The 20605-nt window shown below is 43.8% G+C and overlaps 2 protein-coding genes across 42 annotated transcripts in view; both read right to left on the bottom strand.

Moving 5' to 3' along the window:
• LOC135915154 (histone-lysine N-methyltransferase PRDM9-like) overlaps nucleotides 1–20605 on the bottom strand; it is a 473262-nt gene that overhangs the window by 185209 nt on the left and 267448 nt on the right. For 24 of the 33 annotated variants that reach the window (XM_070523466.1, XM_070523460.1, XM_065448169.2 and 21 more), the window contains one exon: nucleotides 20065–20223. The exons of 6 other annotated variants lie outside the window; for them this stretch is intronic. In XM_070523466.1, the coding sequence (XP_070379567.1) occupies nucleotides 20065–20223 (159 nt within the window). The remainder of the gene's footprint in view (nucleotides 1–20064; nucleotides 20224–20605) is intronic. 3 more of the 33 variants (XM_065448151.2, XM_065448153.2, XM_065448171.2) reach the window with 1 other exon arrangement.
• The window catches only part of LOC135915161 (gastrula zinc finger protein XlCGF57.1-like), an 81050-nt gene continuing 76275 nt past the window's right edge, over nucleotides 15831–20605 (bottom strand). For all 9 annotated transcript variants that reach the window (XM_070523470.1, XM_065448195.2, XM_065448198.2 and 6 more), the window contains exon 5: nucleotides 15831–17532. In XM_070523470.1, coding sequence (XP_070379571.1) covers nucleotides 16725–17532 — 808 coding nt within the window. In that variant the 3' untranslated portion in view covers nucleotides 15831–16724. The remainder of the gene's footprint in view (nucleotides 17533–20605) is intronic.

Genomic DNA, 20605 nt, shown 5'->3' with positions numbered 1-20605 from the left:
GCTAGATTAAAGGTCCCTTAAAACGTATCGGGCAAATTTTGTAGACGCGTAGGGTACAGCTTAAGCCAATATTCGCACCACAATTTAATTGAAGCGTTACGTATTAATGGAGCTACAATCGATTAGAAGTTACCCTCCTCCCTAGCCATGCTTTTCTTCTCAACTCGTTCGCCGAGCAATCGGGGCTAAGCGCCACCTTTGCAGGTTCTGCGTAACGATGCGACGTGACATCGTCCACTTCCGGTTGTTTTGGAGCCCGACCCCGCCCGCACGAAACCTCTCCGCTAGCCGCTTGGCCCTCGACCTCAAGCGAGAGATATCGAAGCAGCGTGCCTTGCGAGCATTCTGTCGTAGCGCCGAACGTGTCTGGTATTCCGGTAACCACAGGCAAGCTGTCATTTCGGCAAATGGCTGGAGGTATAAACTCAAGCTGATGAAGGAACTTTAGCGTAGTGGGGAACTTTAGCGTAGAACTGTAGCGTAGAGAAGTACGTGAGCGGCCTGATCGGTTGGCACGGTACAGCCACTTGTTGGCGCAGCACTTAACCAGCCACACAAAGCGCTAATACTGCTCTAACCAAGTGTAAAACACTTTAAACATTTATAAAAACAACGTGTTGATGATTACACTCCTGCGAAAATTACAATCCAGCAGCAAAGAAGAATACACTTCCTTACTGCTGCTGTGTGTGGTTGAGCTCTGTGCCAGCAGGTGGCTGCACCGTGCAGACCATTCACATTTGCGTTTCTGCTCATCTCGTTAGTGCACAGTGAAGCGGCCACACCCTGTCCCCTTGCGCTTGCGTTTGCTCTAATACCGGACTCGCGAAACAGTATTGCGTTAGTAATCTTCCGGTGTAAAGTGACGGACATAAACACGCCAATCCTGGCGCCGATCGGATAGCGGCAGTCCGATGCGCAGCAGCCAGTTCGCTCGTATGCTGCCCTGCAGAGGGGCACGATGTCGCAGCTTGACATATTGCCACTCGTTACGTTTGCAGTCCGCAAGGCAACAAAGTCAAATCATAGTGCCCGCGAAAAGACTGAGACCAACTCTGACCGCGGAGCTCTCGTCAAAACGGAGTACGTTGTAACACAAGTGAACGCGCCTGCTGTGTGCCGGAAGTGCTTCAGTGTACTGAAAAATTGTTCTTGTTCATTCTCTTTATGATACTTTCTTTTTATAAAAACAAATCAACTAACATTCCAACTATTACGTACATCATTTGTTTACCATGAAGTTGCAAAAATTATTGATCACGCGCCCTGATCAGCCAATCGGATAGCTCGCCCCACTGACGTCATATGGGTGATTTCAGTCACATGGGTATGGGTGGCTTAAAATTCCGCCGAGCAGTGTGCTGCGATCGGCAGCGATGTGCGTTTTGAAATGTTATAATAAATTACACGCTTTACGCGGAGCCCTCAGATGTGTCAATTAATGATCAGAAGGACTTACTCTAACTACTCAGTACGTTTGTAGAATATCGTCAAAATCGTTTCGGGGTCCCTTTAACTATCAATTCCGTCAATTGTTCCAATTGTAGGTTTTTGCTCAGCGAAAGATTCGCGCTTCGATTGGCCAACTAGTTCCAATGGGTGACACGAGAGAACACGCGACAGACGATGTCGCGCTACCCGTCCTGAAAAAAGAAAAAAAGAAAAGAATATGTGTTGCGCATGTGCCATGCTTGTGGCAATCCTCTCTTCTGGTATTCTCAAAATGCTTCTCTGCCCGATGCCACTCCTACAGAAACTGAATGCCAAATGCTCGTGTAATTATGTACAGATGCTGTTGAAAGAAGAGAAGATCGCTAACATTATTAGTGAGTGTTCCACTGTCACGTCTCTCAAAATTCAGTGTTCAATTTTGGGTTGGCCGTCTTTTATACACAGCTTCTTTCGGATTTGGCTTTACGTTTCGCAGCAGTTCAGGGAGTCATTGCGCAAAAAGGAGGAGAGGCGTGCAGACAGGACAAAAGAATAGAAAAGTGGACAACACGAATGCCGACTATGAACTGAAGGGAGCACTGAGGCGAAAAAGAAAGAAGACACAAAACTCATCGACGCAAGCTCAGGAATGGTATCGCCACTTTTCAGTCGGGTACATGTACCGGGCTACGTGAAGAATAACTGTTAAGGCACTTAATCTCTTCGTTATGTAAAATAATCGAATAAATAACCATTATAGATATTCCATGCCTCTACCATAAGACGCGTATCTTTATTTTTATGCCTGTAAAATATCGCACATTCGTCTAACTCTTGTGTGCAGTTACAATCTTGGCAATGTAGGGAAAGATTAGAAGGCGATCCACCACTTAACGACCTTTTATGTTCCATTAGCCTCTGATTGATACACCGTCCCGTTTGCTCTACGTAGAGCTGGCCCCAGCTAAGGGGAATGTTATAAACCACACCCATACGACATTCAGTAAAACTGTTGTTCTCATTGTGCTTCACTGGACAAATATCTGTTCTTTTTTTGCCTTTTACCTGCTCCTTTGTTCTCTGTACGGCAGCGCATATCTTACCTATATCGGGGCGCATATCGCCCCGGAGCCCCGGAAAGCACTTCCATTCACCAGAGCATGGGCGCTGTCGAGGCGGCGCTGTTATCACATCCTGAGTATGTGTCCGCATACCTAACGAGTCGCGGTGCTAAATTTTGGATTAGTTATCTTTAAAGCGAAGCGATAGGTGTTATTGCAACTGCTTTTTCAGGCCGTGGCATAGCAATCTACAAAGCATTTCCGTGGGTACAGGTAGGACCACAGCCTGATCCTTTGTTTATCAATTCGACTAATCACCAACACTGACACCCTACAGGTAGAAGTGAATTGGTAGCATTTGTTACCTTTTAATATATTTGTGACATTACAGATCGTATACAGCTTGCAATATAATTTGTCACGTCATACGCATTTGCTTGCACTGCCTTCAAAAGCACGTGGGTGAAACAATAACATTTGCAAATATTCCGATGGAAACATTTGCATTACATAATCTCTAGCTGGTGTAACCGAATTTGTTTCGCAGCATCATCAACAGCTGGTGGAAGAGACGAAGGCCTCTCACGTGGTGTAGCACCGGCAGGCAGTGTAGATGCCGCTCTTGCAGGAGGCCACTGGACTCATTGCAAGCACCCTGCGGCAGCTCCTGGCTGCCCGGGCACAAGGCCTACACGAGCCGCCGCGGCAGTGAAGAACGTCATCGTTTTTTTCTTTCATATGATTCTTTAATGCGACCAGCTACGAGTGTCGGCTATCTTTCCCTTCAACGTGACGCTGCGGCATATCGTGCGGGTGCTCACAAGCCCTCCCAAGCCGTTATGACGAGTTCAAGTCACCCTTGTGAAAAGTTGTGCAGGTCATTCATGACTACGGCAGCGAAAGCTGATAGTGCTGCGATGTGCTTTGGAACACGAATGCACATGGCACAGGGGTTTTTGTATGTTGCATATAATATATATAAAGAGGTTGAAAAATGTGTGTTGCTATTCCGTAGCTTTTGAAAAGCACATTTTTCATGTGTAGTTTTAGTTTCCATGTAAGTTTGTCCCAGTGAGAAAATACAGTATACATGTGTGATTTTTGTAACATTTTGGTTAGGTTTGTGTTTTCACTTTGCTGTTGCTGTGATGTTTCAGTAGGTACTGCTTTTCGAGAAACATGCGCACTATGCGGTCTTTATAATTTTAAACCCAACGGTGCTTGACACACATCTGCTGTACGTGCACGTCACGAGAGCAGTGTGATAACTGGTATCAAAATTTCTTGTTGGAGTTTTGATGCTATATGTATGTTATGTTTGCCTATCGTGCCTATGGAAGCCCCAGTTGGCCGTATTAGAATTTTGTTAACACCAAGTGCCTGTTACTTATGATAGTCATTGTGATATTTCAGATGTCCTTACCGGTGATAGCAAGACAGCCTAGTCTCCACTGTTAAAGCACAGGTTTGGTATACCTAATGTAGCCATCCATGCGGACACTGTTTACGACATTCACTGCCACACTGCTCTTGTAGCCATTGGTATATGAAAGACCATGAAACTGCTAATGATTTCCTCACTTGCGTCGTTCTTTAAATACATGTTACTGCTGTTTTATATGCACGTCTTTTTATTGTACAAGTAATTAAAAAGAAAGGCTATTGTGTGCTACCAATACGTTGAATGCACAACAGGCAAGACACATTTTTGGGCTGTGAATTTGCCGAGTGAAGGTGAATGGTTGCGCATGACCTTGAAAACAATCATTGTGCTCATGTCAGATATTTCGATCATTTAATGTGCAGACGGCCCACATTTAGCATATTGGGTCCGACGTAGTGAACATCATATTGTTATTCTGTCACCGTGAAATCGTGTCCTCTGGGCTTACAGCTATGCATCGCAATGACTGTCATTCACGTTGACATAAGACGACACTGAACTTGTGTTAGATTATTTTATTTACATTGGCAACATAAAAAAACGTGCGCAGCTTGCACTTAGTTGTGAAAGGCTGGAGTCAACAGAGGGGGTTGTGATCACCTAGCTTTTACGTGGCTTGCCCGAGTTTGTAGGTTTTGGGAGGTTATGAGAGGTTTTGCTAAGCTGTCGGTGGGCTTGGCGAAGTCGTTTCTAAGTTTTGCGAGGTTACACTAGGTTTCGCCAAGTTGTTGTCTGGGTGGGTATGACGCTAGACGTTTTCGAGCAGTCACAGGCTGGGAACACTTTCTCGGCCACGTCGAGCGTTTAGGCGGCGACTCTTGCGCATTCTGGACTGAAACTCGGGATCCTCAACTCAGTGTCACCTCTTCTCAGCCGCAGCGTCGGCGCGGTGTTCTATGCCGAAGCTGCGTTTCTCGTCCTCGTTTGACAGTAAGGCGCTTTTCTTGCCAAACCTCTGGTTTGGCAGTACACGTTCTTCCTGGTAAGCCGCTTCTTCATCGGGAGTCCGGACTTTCTTCGGTCTGCCCATGGCAGCAGCACGTACGCATGGAGTACAGGAGGCGAGAGGTGTGTCGCCACGCCGGCTATTTCGAGCTTTTACTCGCTTCTGACGTCATAACTCTGTCCTATGTGCGCGGATTGCGAGGAGCTTACGTGGCTCGGTGTTCCGCAGGCGGTTGCTTGGCAATATGAGGTGGCGCACCGTTGGGGTGAGGTTTCCGGTAATGCTCCATAGCGGGACTAGAAGATTAAACAGCACAGCTGTTACTAAATAAATTTCAATAATGTTACTTGCACTAGAAATGAATATTTATAACTCTCGACCCTTGAGTTTGACAATTATCTAAAATGTACACTTTTCGAAGAAAGAATACTGTGCTTGACATACCAGGCGGTCCCTTTCAACATGACTTGGCCATTGGACAAGGAATAGTTCGGTGTCTCTGTGGTAAAACTGCGCAGGTGCTTCAAGTTGTGTGAGAACCGTACACGTGGTGGAGTGAAAAGTGTTTTGCTTTGCAGCAGCCAAAATAGGAAGCGAGGAGATGAAAACCGATGTCAACGTTATTGACGGCATTAGTGAGATACATGAAGATGGCAGGAACAACAGCAACTGCAACAGCAAGTCAATCGGCGGACTCCAGTAACCCAGAGAAGTGGCTACAACAGTGTGCTGTTGAGCACGAGGTGTTCCGTCCACAGTTACTAAAGGAAAGGGTTTTATGTAGTGTCACAGTCGAATGATGGAAGCATCTCTAGTAGTAAAGGCTTCTTGGCACAAGCTATGTGAAAACGCTCATTATATTTTAGCAGATTTTTTCAAAAACCCAGTAAGCTATTCACTAAATGTAGACACTTCAAGTTGGTTCTCTTTCTCCCTTAGGCTTACAAACAGCAAAAATAAACTTGTGCCCTGCAGCGTCAGAAACATGTTTACTGCTGCTGTCGGCGCCTCCGCCTTCGCACCGTTCGAAAGTAGTGCTGGAGCTGCTGCAGATTCGTGCACAATGATATTATAATATTGTGCCTTCCTGGGGAGGGGTGCGGGAGGGGGTCCGCCGTTGTCATCATTAGTACTGCTGTTACTACAGTCATCATCGACATCAGCGAACACGCTGTCTCCTTAGTCAAGGCGAAGTTTGTGCACCAATGCATACGGTGCAACAACTTTGGGTGCACGGTGCGGTTCTGAAGGAGGGCGCAGTACTGCTGAATGTAGTGGAAGCGGCTCTTCAGAAGTCCAATGCACCGGTCCGCTACGGACTGCACGGCAGCCTGTGCAGTGTTGTACCTGCGTTCTCTAATGCGCGTGAATGGATGGCATGGCCTTGGAGTCGGGAGTCATATTTCCTGGGGTAGCCGCTGCCATTTGCACGATAAGAAAAAGTAGTATTAGGTTATCTGCACAAGGTTGAATGAGTGAAGCATGGGTCATGTAACATACGCCTCCTACGGAGAGGCTGTAATGAAGGAATGTACAGGATGAGTACCTGACGCGGCTGTGATTAGCACACATAAGAGTGGCTGCTAAATAGTAGAACTCCTATTTTTAGCATTCACGAAGGTGTCTGTTTTCACGAGTTGCGTGATCTGCCTTCCTTAATGAATATCAGTGTTAAAAGAATGTCACAAGACGCATGCACTGTACTTAAAAGTGCATCTACATACTAAGTACAAGAATATGTACATGCTCCCCTTCATCCAAAATTAACTAAGATGCCTCCAACGTGCTGAAATCGTGGAGGAATAATGAACTCAGTATTATTATTAAGAAGTGTAGGTTTATGATCTTTTCTTCTCCAAATAGGTACATTTCTAGCAAGGCATATATTCACACTGGTAGTGACGTAATATTTGTTTGGGACAATACTTCTTTCCGGGGGAAGAAATCGGATAGGCATGTGACATTTACTACGCATATAAACTCACTAATGACGGAATCGGTATCTGGTATTAGACATTTCCTAAAGGCTAGGTCACGCTTTCATTTTAAAAGCCTGTTATCGCTTTATTACGCATTTATTTATAGTCTTTATTACTGTATCTCAACCTGGGGTAAACCCTTTGCTGCATATTCAAAACGAGGCTAGACATATCATAAAGTTTAATACTCGCACAGATAATATATCCTTGTTGCTTCCTGTTCACATATACTACCACTGCATAACTTAAGCAAACATTCCCTCAGATTGTATTTTACAAATTCGTCATGGAAAACTCCTAATAGCCATTATTACCCTGATCAGTTCCCCATGTCGTTTTTAGCAGTTTCGCTTCACAGAAAAACTTTTTGTTGCCTAAACCAAGAACTAATTATGGAAAATTCACAGCTAATCTTGCCTCAACGTCGCTATGGAATATCTGACCCAATAAGCTTAAAGAATATTCAGCCATCAGTTCATATAAATTCGAGTTGGGAATGTTCTTGCGAGGTGTATCAAGCACCCGTGTTATTTTAAATTTTTTTTATTTGAAAGTACCTTACAGGACCCAAGGGGAGCATTCAGTAGTGTGGGGCGTCACTAAACAAATGACAAGTGAAAACTAATATACGAGCGCTAAAAATATGAGAGCCAAAAATATCTTTAATGATTAGGTGCTTGAAAAATAGTGTTACAAATAAAAGCGCTAAATCAATGCAAAGAGTTGTCGGGAAAGGAATGAAAAGTACAGTTCACGGTAATATAAAAAGCGGCGTATCACTAGCGTAAAATACCGCACATAGCGCGAATACATAAAACAAACGAAATTATGACAACAACAACAACAATAAGAAGGCATGGCGCATAAGTGACACGTATTACATGAGATGCTACATGTGCACATGAATAAATCTGTTAATGTGAAAACTGCGGGTTCAGTATTCTGAATTTTACATTGCTCTTTTGGGCGACAGTGCTATTAGGAAGCGATTTTCATAAACGAATCGCTCGTGGTAGAGCCGAGAAAATAAATGCGTAAGTGCTGCCATAAATGCGAGGGAGGCTCAAGTCAATATAAAGTCATCATGATGTGCAAGACGCGCATTCCAGTGGCAAGTTTGATGGCTTCATTTGGTGAACATATCTATGGAGCAAGGAAAGGATTGCTATGTCGCGTCTGCCACTCAGTGATTGATGGCAAAGGTCAAGTTTTCATTGTGTTGTGCTAGACTGGTAGCTGTAATTTCGGGGAATGAGTCGGCCTGCTCGGTTTTGGATGGATTCTAACATGGGGATTAGGGAGACGATATAGGTGACGCGAACTCAAGCTGGGGTCGTACAAATGATAGGAATGCTAATTTACGGCTGTTCGACGGGCAGTTACGCCAGTCGCGACGAATATACCCATGAGATTCGGAAGCGTTTGGGAATATGGTGGTGATGCGAAAGGCCCAGTAAAGGCTCGGTATAAGGTTTACGCCTAGATATTTATATACTGATGCCTGAAATACTATATTCGTATATATATAGTAGGAAAATCTATGAAATGGTGTTTTTCGCATGAATGTCACTAGTTTGCAATAAGATCGGTTAAGTCACATTAGCCAGTCTTCACAACATTTGGTAAAGAGATGAGGGTCCTTTTGAAGAATGCTATGATCAAGAAACCTGCGAATTGGTCGATATAGTATACAATCATCGTCAAAAACACGCCTGCAGGATGAGATGTTATTGGGCAGATCGTTCATGTAAATTAGAAAAAGCAAGGGTCCTAGTACGCAGCCTGCGGTACACCGGAACTGACATATGCAAGAGGTGACGTAAAATTATTAACCGCTTTAAATTGATGACGATTATTTAGAAAGTTACGAATCCAGGACAGCGTTAAGCAGTCTAATTAGAGAATGGATAACTTGGAAATTAAGCAGCAGTGAGCGACACGGTCAAAGGCTTTGGAGAAGTCGAGAAAAATGAAATCTGAAGATTACGGTGCATGTTAAAATGCAAGTCTGTAGTGAATTCTAGTTACTGTGTTTCATATGACAAGCCTTTCCTAAACTTGTCTTGATTAGTAAAAAAAAAATTATTTGATTCCAGATAATGATATATGCGATATGCAATATGTTCAAGCATTTTGCAGCAAATACTTGTTAATGATATTGGGCGATAGTTTTCTGGGGAATTCTTGCTGCCACATTTGTGTACTGGTATCATTTTTCCAATTTTCCTGTCTAAAGGAAGCTGGCCTGATGATGACTGGCGGAAAATAAGACAAAAATTTGCTACACAGTTTGGCTGTATTTTTAAATATTTTTGAGTTAATATTATCGACATCCGAAGAAGTGGTCAACTTAAGGTTGGTTATCAAACCTGTGATACCATCCTCTGTTACATTGATGGATTGCATGTACTGGTAATCTAGATGAGTGACTTGCGGCAGGTTTGAATGGTCTTTATTGTGAATATGGATAAAAAATGCATTTAGGACGACTGGGCATTACTTGTCACTGATTTGAGCTTGACTGCCATCACTTAGAAATGTGGTGCGAGCCACTGCGAGGTGAAATGGTCGGAGAAAAGCTTTTGGGTTGTTTTTAAGCAGTGAAGGTAGATCTTGAGAGTAGTATTTTTCTTTAGCCTCTTTTAAAGATAAGCTGTAATCTTTCAAAAATAAGGTATATTTATACCATGTCACGGGCTAGTTCGTACGCTTTGCAGTTCCGTATAGCCTATTCTTTTGGTTTCTTAGCCTTTGAAGGTAGAGTACTTGGTGAACCAAAGGCTTCGTCTATCACCTGTTATTTTAATTAGGGTATATACGTTTCCACTAAAGCAGACCACTTCTCTTTAAACAGAAGCCAGTTTTCGTTGACTGACTGAGCAGAAAGCGAAGCTAAAAAGGTGCCAAAAAGAAATGTCTCAAATTATCCGAAGCTTTGGGTCAGACGACAGAGCAATCTTCGTACACGGGGCTGAATACCCAGACAGAAATAGCTATGTAGCAGTAATCGTAGATCACACCCAAAAACCCCTTACAAGCGTATCAGTTAATACCAAACATTCCGAGACCGCAGAGGAGGTAGCCATTGCACTAGCATTGGTCTCCACGAATGCTCAGTACATCATTAGCGATTCTCAAGCGGCCATTAGAAATTATGCAAAAGGTAGGATCTCTCCTGAGGCATGGCACATCATCAGAGTCAATGAAGCAAAGTTCTCCAATGTAGAGAAGAACGGCAGGCAATTGATCTGGTTCCCAGCGCATACGACTCCAGACATTCCCGCAGTCAACCTCAACTAGGTAGCACACCGCGAAACTCGAGGTCTTACTCGCCGAGCTGAGCAAAGAGTGACTTCCATCGGTCAGGAGAACGCGGAGGAGGAAATCTGGAGAGAAAAAGATATATTAACAAGACTTAGTGATATTACCAAATTCTATCAAAATCGGAGGCGGGTATTACCACCGCCTCACACTAAACTGAACAGAGCTGAGTCCGTTACTTGGAGGCGACTACAAACAGAAACTTATACGAGTCCCATGCAACTAAAAACTTTCTACCCCGATATATACGAGAGCGATATGTGCAAGCTATGCAAGTCTGTTAGAGCCACCCTTCAACACATGTTTTGGGGATGTGAAATATACCAAAATAAAATGACAGTCTCCCCAGAAAATCTACGGGCGCGGTGGTCGGCCGTGCTGCTCAGCTCAGAACTCGAAGACCAACTTTGGGCCGTCCAGCGAGCCAAGGAAGCCGCACGGGAGCAGCAGCTCCCAGTGGCTATCTAGGCGGCCCCAGGCCCGGGCCTCCCAATCGCCGGATTCCAAATAAAGTTATCTCACTCACTCAAGTTTTTTATTAATATTGTCATATTCTCCTCTGTTGTAATCACGGATGGTTTTGCTTGGGACGCCTGTAAATTTCAAGAGGATCTAAAGATTACGTTGTGGTAGCTTGTCATCGCTGAAACCGTCTATGTAGACAACTTCAACTGTTTCAGCGGTGTTAGTGAAAACTAAATCTAAAATGTTACCGCCACGGGAGGGCTGAGTAATCATTCGGAATAAATTGAACCCATTAAAGGAATGAACCCCATTGATGTATGACAAGAGGATGATAGGTTATTCCACCCGATCAAAAGAAAATCAAAAGCAGCTAAGTTTTCTTCAGCTTCATCTGATATTCCAAACAAGAGCAGGTTGGATCGCTGCATACATTTTTCTGCATTTTCACATGTAGAACATATTTGATACAGCTGATTGGAAACGTCACGCAATGTTTTCAAACATGCTCCAGAATCCCCAGCTCGTCGAGATGGCATTGATGATTGCAACTCTACTAGCTTTGTATTTAGCAGTTTAATTTCGTTTACAGTGGCAGCGCGTTCTTCGTTCACTCGTTTGAAGTCAATGCGCAAAGCCTTCTCATTTTCTGAATGTTTTCGTACACTTTCCAAAGCAATTGTCCTTTTTGGAAATTTTTACAATTATCTTGCATAGCAGCCACGGCGTCTTCAAGGTTATTTATTCGTTCCAAGGCAGCAGCGAAGGCGTCAGCCTAAACCTTCGACATTGGATCGGAATTCCGCTCGACGTTACTCGCGAGGGCAATTAACAGCTCAAACAATGTAAAGTACATTTCTGATAACAATATAACCGAGCGCGTAAGCGCGTCAGTCCCGTTTGTCGGGCACGACATTGCTATGATAATATAATCGCTAGAGTTAACTGAAGCAGCACCTCCCAGGTGATCAACCTTCAGAAATGGCATGTTGAGAAAGGCATACTTCCTCACCAATGCTTTGGGCACGACATCGCTTCAAGTATAAGCGATGTCATGCGCGAAGTGGAAGATGGCTGGCTGGCCTTTAAATCCCCCATTGGCTGTGACGACTGTAGCATTGGTTCTAGGTTGCCAGACGCGTAGTAGAGCAAGATCCATATTGGGCCTTGCATGCGTAGCCAATCTACAGGCTGGGAGCGGGCCATTGTCACGTCGTTGGTTGGCCTCGAGGATGATGTATAAGTAGGCCCATATCATGGCAATCTGCAACAATGGCATTGTTGAGGAAGGCATACTTGATCAATGTAGTGCTTTTTATTCTTTGCTGTTCTTTCTTACCTATGTTTCAGTGTGTATTATGTATTTATGCTCTTTAATCATGCGTGCAAAAATTTTCTTATTTTCATGTAATTATCAAGAGGAGGTATCACTTTACAGTCTTTGAATATAAGACCTCCTTTTGCATATATTTCGTACCTACATGTACTTATACGCCATTAATTTCAATTTCAATAAATATCCATATTAAAAATAAGTTTAAAGTACAGCACAGGTGTGTTGTCACTTTCTTTCGCGCAGATACCTTGAAAAATTCGAACATTCCACTTTACTTAACCACTACAATATAAGCGGCTCGGGCTAAAAACATCCTCTCACAGCGTGGGAGCACTTTATTGATTGCTGCCATTGCAACTGTATAAATGTTTGCCGCTGCTCACCATTCAAGTTCTCTTGGCATTGCGTCCCTCTTTGAACCGACGACGCAACCACGCTGTTCTCCAGACGTAGGCGTGCTGGTCTGACCCCGGTCGAGGAGAGTCCACGGCGAGAATCTTCGTGCCTGTGTCACATATCTGACGAGAGCGCGCACACAATCAGCCACAATTTGCTATGACGGGCAGACTACACAAAACTAATGACACGAGCATTTCATGGAAGGCGTAGAAGCCCTTGCGGCACATGAACATTGTCTTCTGTTCGTGCATCGGTGCGATGATGGCGAAAGGCTGCCGTCCACGCATCCGATGACGCCAGGACTGGCGCCGCGTCGAAGGAACGCTACAATTAAGGCTGCCTTGTCCTGGGGCGTCCTCGGGAAGTGGACCCACTTGTTACAGGTACCTGCATGGATGATGGACTCAGCCAAGCGTCACACACACTTGGTCACCACCGGCTGGGTCACCCCAAACGTCTCCTTGCCCCCTGCCGTCCCTCGGCAACTAACCGTGGCGAAGAAATGCAACGAGCACAACACTTGGCACTCTACCAACATCGTAGCTGCTCTCACGCCTCCGAGTTGCTCCGCCAAGTCGTCGCAAAGCCACCGCACAGTCTCTTCAGCCGAAACTGCCGCCGAAACAGGTCGACTGTCACGTCAAACGCAACCTCGGGCTCCCTCCTCCCGTGGCCGAGCTGATGAGCCACCGCTGGCAACGCCATCAAGAAGGAAGCCATTTTGTATTCCTAATGGAGCGGGGTAGTCGCCAGATATGCCAGGATATTGCCGGGTTTGTTCGGCGTAATTAAGCATAATTAGTGCGTAGCCACCATTTAGACGTTTCGGTTTTGAGGGTTGCTGACGTCGCTTGAGAAAGGCAAAATGGGCACGGCCTGAAAAATGTGGGCCAATCACGGAGGGGTAGTGGCGGATTCGGAATAAAATCGCTTTGGAGCAGCTTTACAATATACGGACCCTAGTTTGACCTTGGCTGACCTTGAAGGTCAGACTTACAGCGTTTTTGGTTTGGTATGTGCTCCACTACAGCTCCCGCTTTAAAAGATTTGTTCTCCAAAGGAAACCGTGCAATATGACAGTAGAATGAAAGCTGACCGTTGGGCCGCGATTCGCGCGCGATCACCAAGCGGCAACATCAAGATTTAAATGAAATAAAGAAGAGAAAGAAAGGGATGCTTTTCTAAGGCGCAAATACGTGTCATATGTAGCTATAAACACAGTTTGCGCGGTCTGAACGCATGCACCAGGGAACGTAGTAGTGCGAATCACCCTTCTGAAATGTAGCCTCAGAGTGGCGCCCTCTCGCGATTGACGTCACGGCCAGAACGCCACTCGGTCAGCTCGGATGGATGTTATGAGCGTCTCCTTTGGAACGGGGCGGTGGGTTGCGCCACCCAGCTGGCTGGGCTGCCGCGCGCGCTCGTTTCTTTCGTGTATGTTTGGGGTATGGGTGGCTGGAGCCGCTGTTATTGAACCATATGTCACCTTCTTTCTGTTATCACTCCTGAACCAGATTTATTTCGTAAAAAGTGCGAGAGTTGAGAAAGTTTGCCGCTGGGATATCGAAAGCTATGTCGTGTTAAAAAGGTTCACTCGTTTTGCAATGCATAATCGCCGCGTCTGTCCATAAAATTAGCGTAAGAAGAATGTCTGCAAATTCAACAATTTGAAATGCGAAGCATTGCATGATGGTTTGCTAAAGGCTGAACATTACCTTAGTACATGGCTATGAGGGACATTGTATTTTACACAGAAGAAATGTCTTGGTATTTGGTGTCAAAATGTGTCCGTGTTAGAAAGACAGTACCCAGCGAAGCTCTCGTCATGATTCTTATTACTCTGATGAGTTGTTCTTCTCAAATATGGCCACTTTATAATGCGTAAAAGAAATATTCAGGCGTGCATTACGTGTGAAAAATTTTCTGCTATGTCACCGCTCTCTGAAGCAGGCCCAAATAAAACGAATTGCTCATGGCTACGAACACGATGGTGCATCATGTATATTATGTATATGCTTCACTAATACGATAACAACAATCACCTTAAAAATATTTCGTGATTAAGATCGAGAGCCAATAAATATCTAGCCATGAAACGTTTCATAGTGGCCTTCAGTAGCCTTTATTGACAATATGACACACCCCTCCCCCAACCATAGTTGCCAACTGTCGTTGTGGCGAGGCATGCATTGTTAGGAAAGCCCATCTGATCACTACAACTTCGAATTCAAAGCATGAATAAGTTTTTTCGACAGTTCAATTACAATGCCTAAAGCATACTTGAGATGCTATAGCGTACCTTAGGCTGCCTACGTAAGGAAAACTCAAACATCTTAAGCCACACCATGCCTCGATCCAGCGTTGTTGAATTATACAAACGGAGAACTACTCGCATCGTCGGTACATAAAAGAGAAAGTCGCAAACCTTCATAAGGAAGACACCTCAAGCCTTACAATTTCACCTCGTTTTAACCCTCCAGCTTGGAGTTATATCTTCAATACGTGCCATACTACTAATGAATGCAGCCTCGGCATTTTCTTTTTTTTTGGCTGAAGCCACACGGTTCCAAAGGCATATTTTCACAGGAAGATTGTTTTCTGAACAGCCTGTGCATTTCTCCGCAAAGTTCGGAAATTTACATCTCGAAACTAGTGTCGAAATTGTTGCGAGTGCATTCGCCGTGCGATGTCCACTGCTAGAATTTGTAAATTGTGATATGGGTCATAACATAATTAGCTAAAAAAGTTAATTGTGGATTCTCCTTGATTAGTCGATTTTGCATTTCAATTTTTCGTGCAAGTAGTGTCGCCTCCTCTGAGTAGACCGGCTCATCAACTAGAATTGAGCTATCTGCCACAGGCAACCTTTAAAAAATATTGAGAGTGTTCGCTGAAACACCCTGTATATTCCACGCGGACAAGAAATTGCCCTTCAACATCAAGAAGGCATCCTTGAAACTAAAAGAAAATTTATTTCTCCCACTCATAACCTCCTTTCGATTGTGCGATTCTCGATTTCCATGTTAAATAAAATAAATGGAAATTACTTTGTCTACAAGCCAGAGCGAACTGGTAGAGTGAACATCACCTAAATTCTCTAGCAATAATCAGCCTAATTTAATGGAATACACGATTTTCAGGAAAGAGACAAAGATACACCAAGGTTGTATATGGGGGATCATTGAATCTGTTTATAAATACAATCAATAAAAATGATTTTGATCTCAACATGAAAACAATTGTGAAGCAAATAAAATCTAAGCAGACAAATATGACTCCAGTTCGAAAATCTGGTTTTGTGCTTAATGTTGGGTAAATTTCGGTCGATATCTCCTGCGAGTATCTTTGGTTTTAATGTTCATACGGTAGACGCGTACAGCAGTTACGGATATGCTAAAAAATTAAATACGTGAAAAAGTAAACTACCGAAATACCTGGACAATTGATGGGATACTTACAATCTGAAGAAAGGATGCTACTCCATTTCTGATAACGGTATGCATTCCTCAGCCTCTAAAGCCTCAGATCATGGTAGGTATTCATTTCCACTGTGATGGGAGGTTAATCGTTAAAGACATCCACAGTAAAAACTTGTATAAATGACGCCAAAATGCTTGCAACTGAAATTTTCTGAACTGAATAGGCGTTAATGGTGATTCAGCTGGCAGTTTCAAGGCGAAGTCCCAGGAATATAAAAGCGGCAACCTGTTAGGGTTTGTCATCAAGACTGAATTGCGGAACGAAGACCCAGACGAACATCACCCACTTGCAAAATTGTTATACTAACTGTTGGCGTAATATCTCCCCTCGTGATGTTTTGACAGTCAGCTAACACAGCTTACATCGTGGATTTCTCCAAGTGTTTTCGCCGTCACAGGAGCTCAAAAGCACACCGCTCGCTTTGCCCACACTGTCACCCTTTGTGTGAACTTGTACATATGCCTAAACATTCGGCCACTCCTCGGAAGATGTTTGTTACCATGGCTCAAATTTATTGTGGCGATAGATGATCTGCCGACGAGCGAGTTGACCAGCGCACCCAATTGATTATCGTGGTTATTTATCAGTTCGTACAATGCAATACGTGGAATTTTCAACCAAGTCTCTTAAAATAAGTCTTCACACATAGCGCATACGTTGCTAGCAAAAACTTCTGTCGAGCGTTTTTTTTTGCCCTCTAAGCGACTGCGGCACTGCGTAAACTGTAGTTTCTTATCCATGTCTTTACTGCGGTAATGTTCCGAACGCAACTCGCGCGTAAGGGATTCTATTCATTCTTCGCAATTCCGAGGTCTTCGCCTCTACAAGAGTAGAGATTTTAATCGAGAAATTGCTTGGCCGCCAATCATTGAGGACATTGTGGGCCAGCGTGAGAATTTTCGTCTGTATGCTTTTTAATATGCCTGGTGAGTTGGGTCCTCCACATGTAAGATTTACAACAAATAGGGCACGCGAATGGCTTCTCACCCGTATGCAATGCGAGATGATTCTTGAGGGATTGCTTCGTTGTGAACCTTTTATCACACATTTTGCAGACAAAAGCTTTTTTACCTGCATGGTCAGCGAGGTGGTGCGTGAGGTCATTCTTCCTTGCAAACTTTCTGGGGCATAATTCGCAGACAAAGGGTGTTTCCCCCGTATGGCACCTGATATGCCGTTTCAAGTTATGATTCCTTGTGAAGCTTTTATGGCATATTTTGCAGACAAAGGCTTTTTCAGCCGTATGGGTCGCGAGATGGTGTCGGAGGTATTGGTGCCTTGCGAAACTTTCAGAACATATTGCGCAGACAAAGGGTTTCTCCCCCGTATGGCATCTGATATGTTGTTTGAGGCTATGATTCCTTGTGAAGCTGTTATGGCATATTTTGCAGACATAAGGTTTTTCACCCGTGTGCGTGCGGCGATGTGCCCCCAAGTTGCTGCTACGGCTGAATGACTTGGGGCTTTCATCACAAATGGAGGGCTTTTCGCCCGTGTGTTTCCTGCTGTGTCTCTCGAGTGCCGACATTTCAGGAAAGTATTCGCGGCATTCCTTGCAGGCATATAGCTTGATGCTAGTGTGCTTGAGATGATTGTCCTGGTTCGATGCTCCACCAGAAACAGTGTTGCCGGTTACACTGTGCCGATTTCTTGCTTTTCGAGCGCCAGCATTCCTACGAATAGACGGACGGAATATTGTAAATAGGCACAATAACTGCTGTTAGAGAAAGACAGCAAGAGTTGTTTTAGCCAAGAGCAGCAAGAGCTACTTGCCCACAATATGAGAATGAGTGAGAAAACTTGCGTTATAACACGAGTCATCTAAAAAAGGATACTTCTCTAACTCACAATAATTGGTGCATTTGATGTCCAGAAGGGGAGGATTACTCTTATAGCCTTAAGAAGTTAATTTACTGCGGAATAACAACCTCGTATGCTTTATTTGTAAACCCTTGCAAACTGGGTGGTTCTTTCAGGAATCTCACAAATAGACAAAGTATGCGGAACTGACATAGCTGTTGTCACCTGAAGACGCCCAGACAATTTAGCGAATATTATTTATCCGAAAGTAGCCTGTTTAGCCTAAACGCTCACAGCACGTTATTTGCATTTTCTCGCTCTTATGCTTTTGCAGATGTTTCTTGAGAGTGCGTTGCTGCACGAACGACTGATCACATTAAAGGCAAGGAAATTATGTTTTGCGCCCGTGTCAATGCGACGATGTAAATTAATTAATATGGTTCCTGTGGGCAAATCACCTTGAATATATATCGAAAATGAATGGCTTTATGTCCGCACATTTCCTGCTGCATCACTCGAGTTGGCGCAATTGCGCGAGGAATTTGAGACATCCCTCGGAAACGCTAGGCTTGTCGCCAGTTTGCGTTGTGAGTTGACTGTCCAAGCTCGACGGACTAGCGGGAAAATTTTCGTTGGTGTCACACTACTGGTTCTTTGCCTTCCTTCTGTCTGCGATACCACAAATAGGCTGACGCAGGATTTCACAATGGCACAGTAACATCTGTAACTGGAAAACTGCAAAATGTTAACTTTTTGCGAGAAGCAGCAAGTACTTTAGCGATATATGATATTAACAAAAACACATGAGATAACTGGCCATTTGAAACGCATGGCTTATCGAACTAATATTCTTGGTTCAATTTAACGTCCAGGTAAATCATCGAGTATTTCGATAGCCTTTAGCGAACGAGGAGAGAGGGAGGCTCGATTTCGTCAATCACGAACATGTAAAGTCAACAGGCTATGATGCCAACGGAAGCATAGGGCTAATTGCATGTATTAATTGTATTATAAATGTACTTTAAATGTATTATAAATGTATTAATTCATGCAATGTTAACTTACTAATAGGAGGTCCCCCTGACAGTTCTTGTAACTCCGGGACCTCCTTCTGTACTATTGATGAATGATGAAATAAAAAAAAAATATGTGACTGAGATGGGACATTTAGCAAATAATAAAGAAAAGGGAAAATGAGAATGGACGAAGGTATTACCGGTTGCTAGGTTGGAGACGAACGCACAACCTCCGTACATACCCTTATGGTGTTTATATGTAAATAGCAACCTAATATTCGTTGATTTGCATATTCTTGCAGACTGCGCTGTTCTGTCAGGATTTCTACACATGGTAAGAAAAAGTGTTCTTAAATAGCACGATAACTATTGTTACGGAATGAGAAACACTCGTTCTTGCAAATACTATTCACGCGAAGGTATCGAGTTTCACCTAAATTATGAAAACTAATTATGAGGCTGACCGTAGTGGGGACTACTGAGTTATTTTGACTTCCTAGGCTTCATTAATGTATACTTTGCACGTCTTTCTCTGTCTATGTGGATATTGCACAGGAGATGAGAACCGAAGATTGTGACAGAGTGATCATGCTAACTGTTATGTTCAGTATTTAATCCTATAGCTTCCGAATACGCGACAATTGGAGTGCTTTCATATAAAATTCGAATGAAAAAGTTTGTGTTCGCAGGCGTTTCAGAATAAAGGCTAGGAAAAAAAGTAGTTTGGTATATAGGGTTGGACGTGGTCGAAGAAACGGCGCTCTTTTCTGTTTTTGAATTTCCAGCACGACCATGTGACTTCAACCTTTGCAGTGTGTCTGCCACATCCTCAAGTGTTTCATTTCGTGTAGGCAAGCGTACTAAAGAAACTTGAAACCATACTCGAACCGGCAATATGTTTTCTAGAATGCACCCAGAACTGTGTTTCGCGTCGTATGAATACACGGGGTCTGTCTTTTTGCAATATTTGAAAGGCACTTTTAGTTTGAAGTCAGAATATAGTTTCTATAAAATTTATGAGGTTTTAATTGCCAAAAAACAAGATGTGATTATGATGCTCACTGTAGTGGGGGACACCGGAATAATTTGCACCACGTAAGTTTCTTAACCTGAACCTTAATCTAAAACATTTGTTTCCGCATTTCACCAAAATATAAATGCGGCCGTCGTGGTTTTTCTCAACTAGGCGGACAGGTCACACAAAGCAGATGTGCCTTGCGGGTATCCAAACGAAATGAAATATACATTAATTAAAAAAATAACATTCGCTTTCAGTGGCGTTACTCATGGGTGCAATAAAGTGAACCAGGTTGCAGTTGATCTGCATACGGCACTTTATTGGCACAGGTTTTGCAGAGGCAATGTTAAGATTTCATATATAGGGCTCACCTCACACCGCCTTTCATATTGGTTGGAGGTTTCTCCATGGCCGCCCTGTTTTTCTTAGGTGTTGACTCATCACCGCTGCTGCTGCTGCTAGTGCTGCTGCCGCTGGTGCTGCCACTGCTGCTGCTGCTACTAGTGCTGGTGCTGCTGCTACTGCTGCTGCTGGTGGTGGTAAAGACAAAAGACGCAGAGTTTAAGAAAAGCGATTGAAGTTGCATTGCACCTTTCGGTTCTCGCGACAAATAGTGTTGGATGGCACAGTCCTCGAGATTTAGTCAAATGAGTGTGACAGCTCCATAGCGGGTGAAGTCTACCTGTTATATTGGTGCATTAAAAATAACTAAACTATACAAACAATGTGTGACTCAGCTGCCCAGAATTAATAACGGTACTAAACGATTGCCCAGAAACTTCCCCGTCATGTGGCCTGCACAGGTCACACAAGTGACCGTATGTTCAGATAGACTTGTCAATATTGGCCTTCAGTTGAACGCAGGTGTTCTAGAATTCATCGAAATTGTCTACCACTCAGTACTTGCACATA

Source organism: Dermacentor albipictus, chromosome 8 (genome assembly GCF_038994185.2).
Source record: "Dermacentor albipictus isolate Rhodes 1998 colony chromosome 8, USDA_Dalb.pri_finalv2, whole genome shotgun sequence".
NCBI classification, from domain to species: domain Eukaryota; kingdom Metazoa; phylum Arthropoda; class Arachnida; order Ixodida; family Ixodidae; genus Dermacentor; species Dermacentor albipictus.
This window is presented reverse-complemented; position numbering and strand designations above follow the sequence as displayed.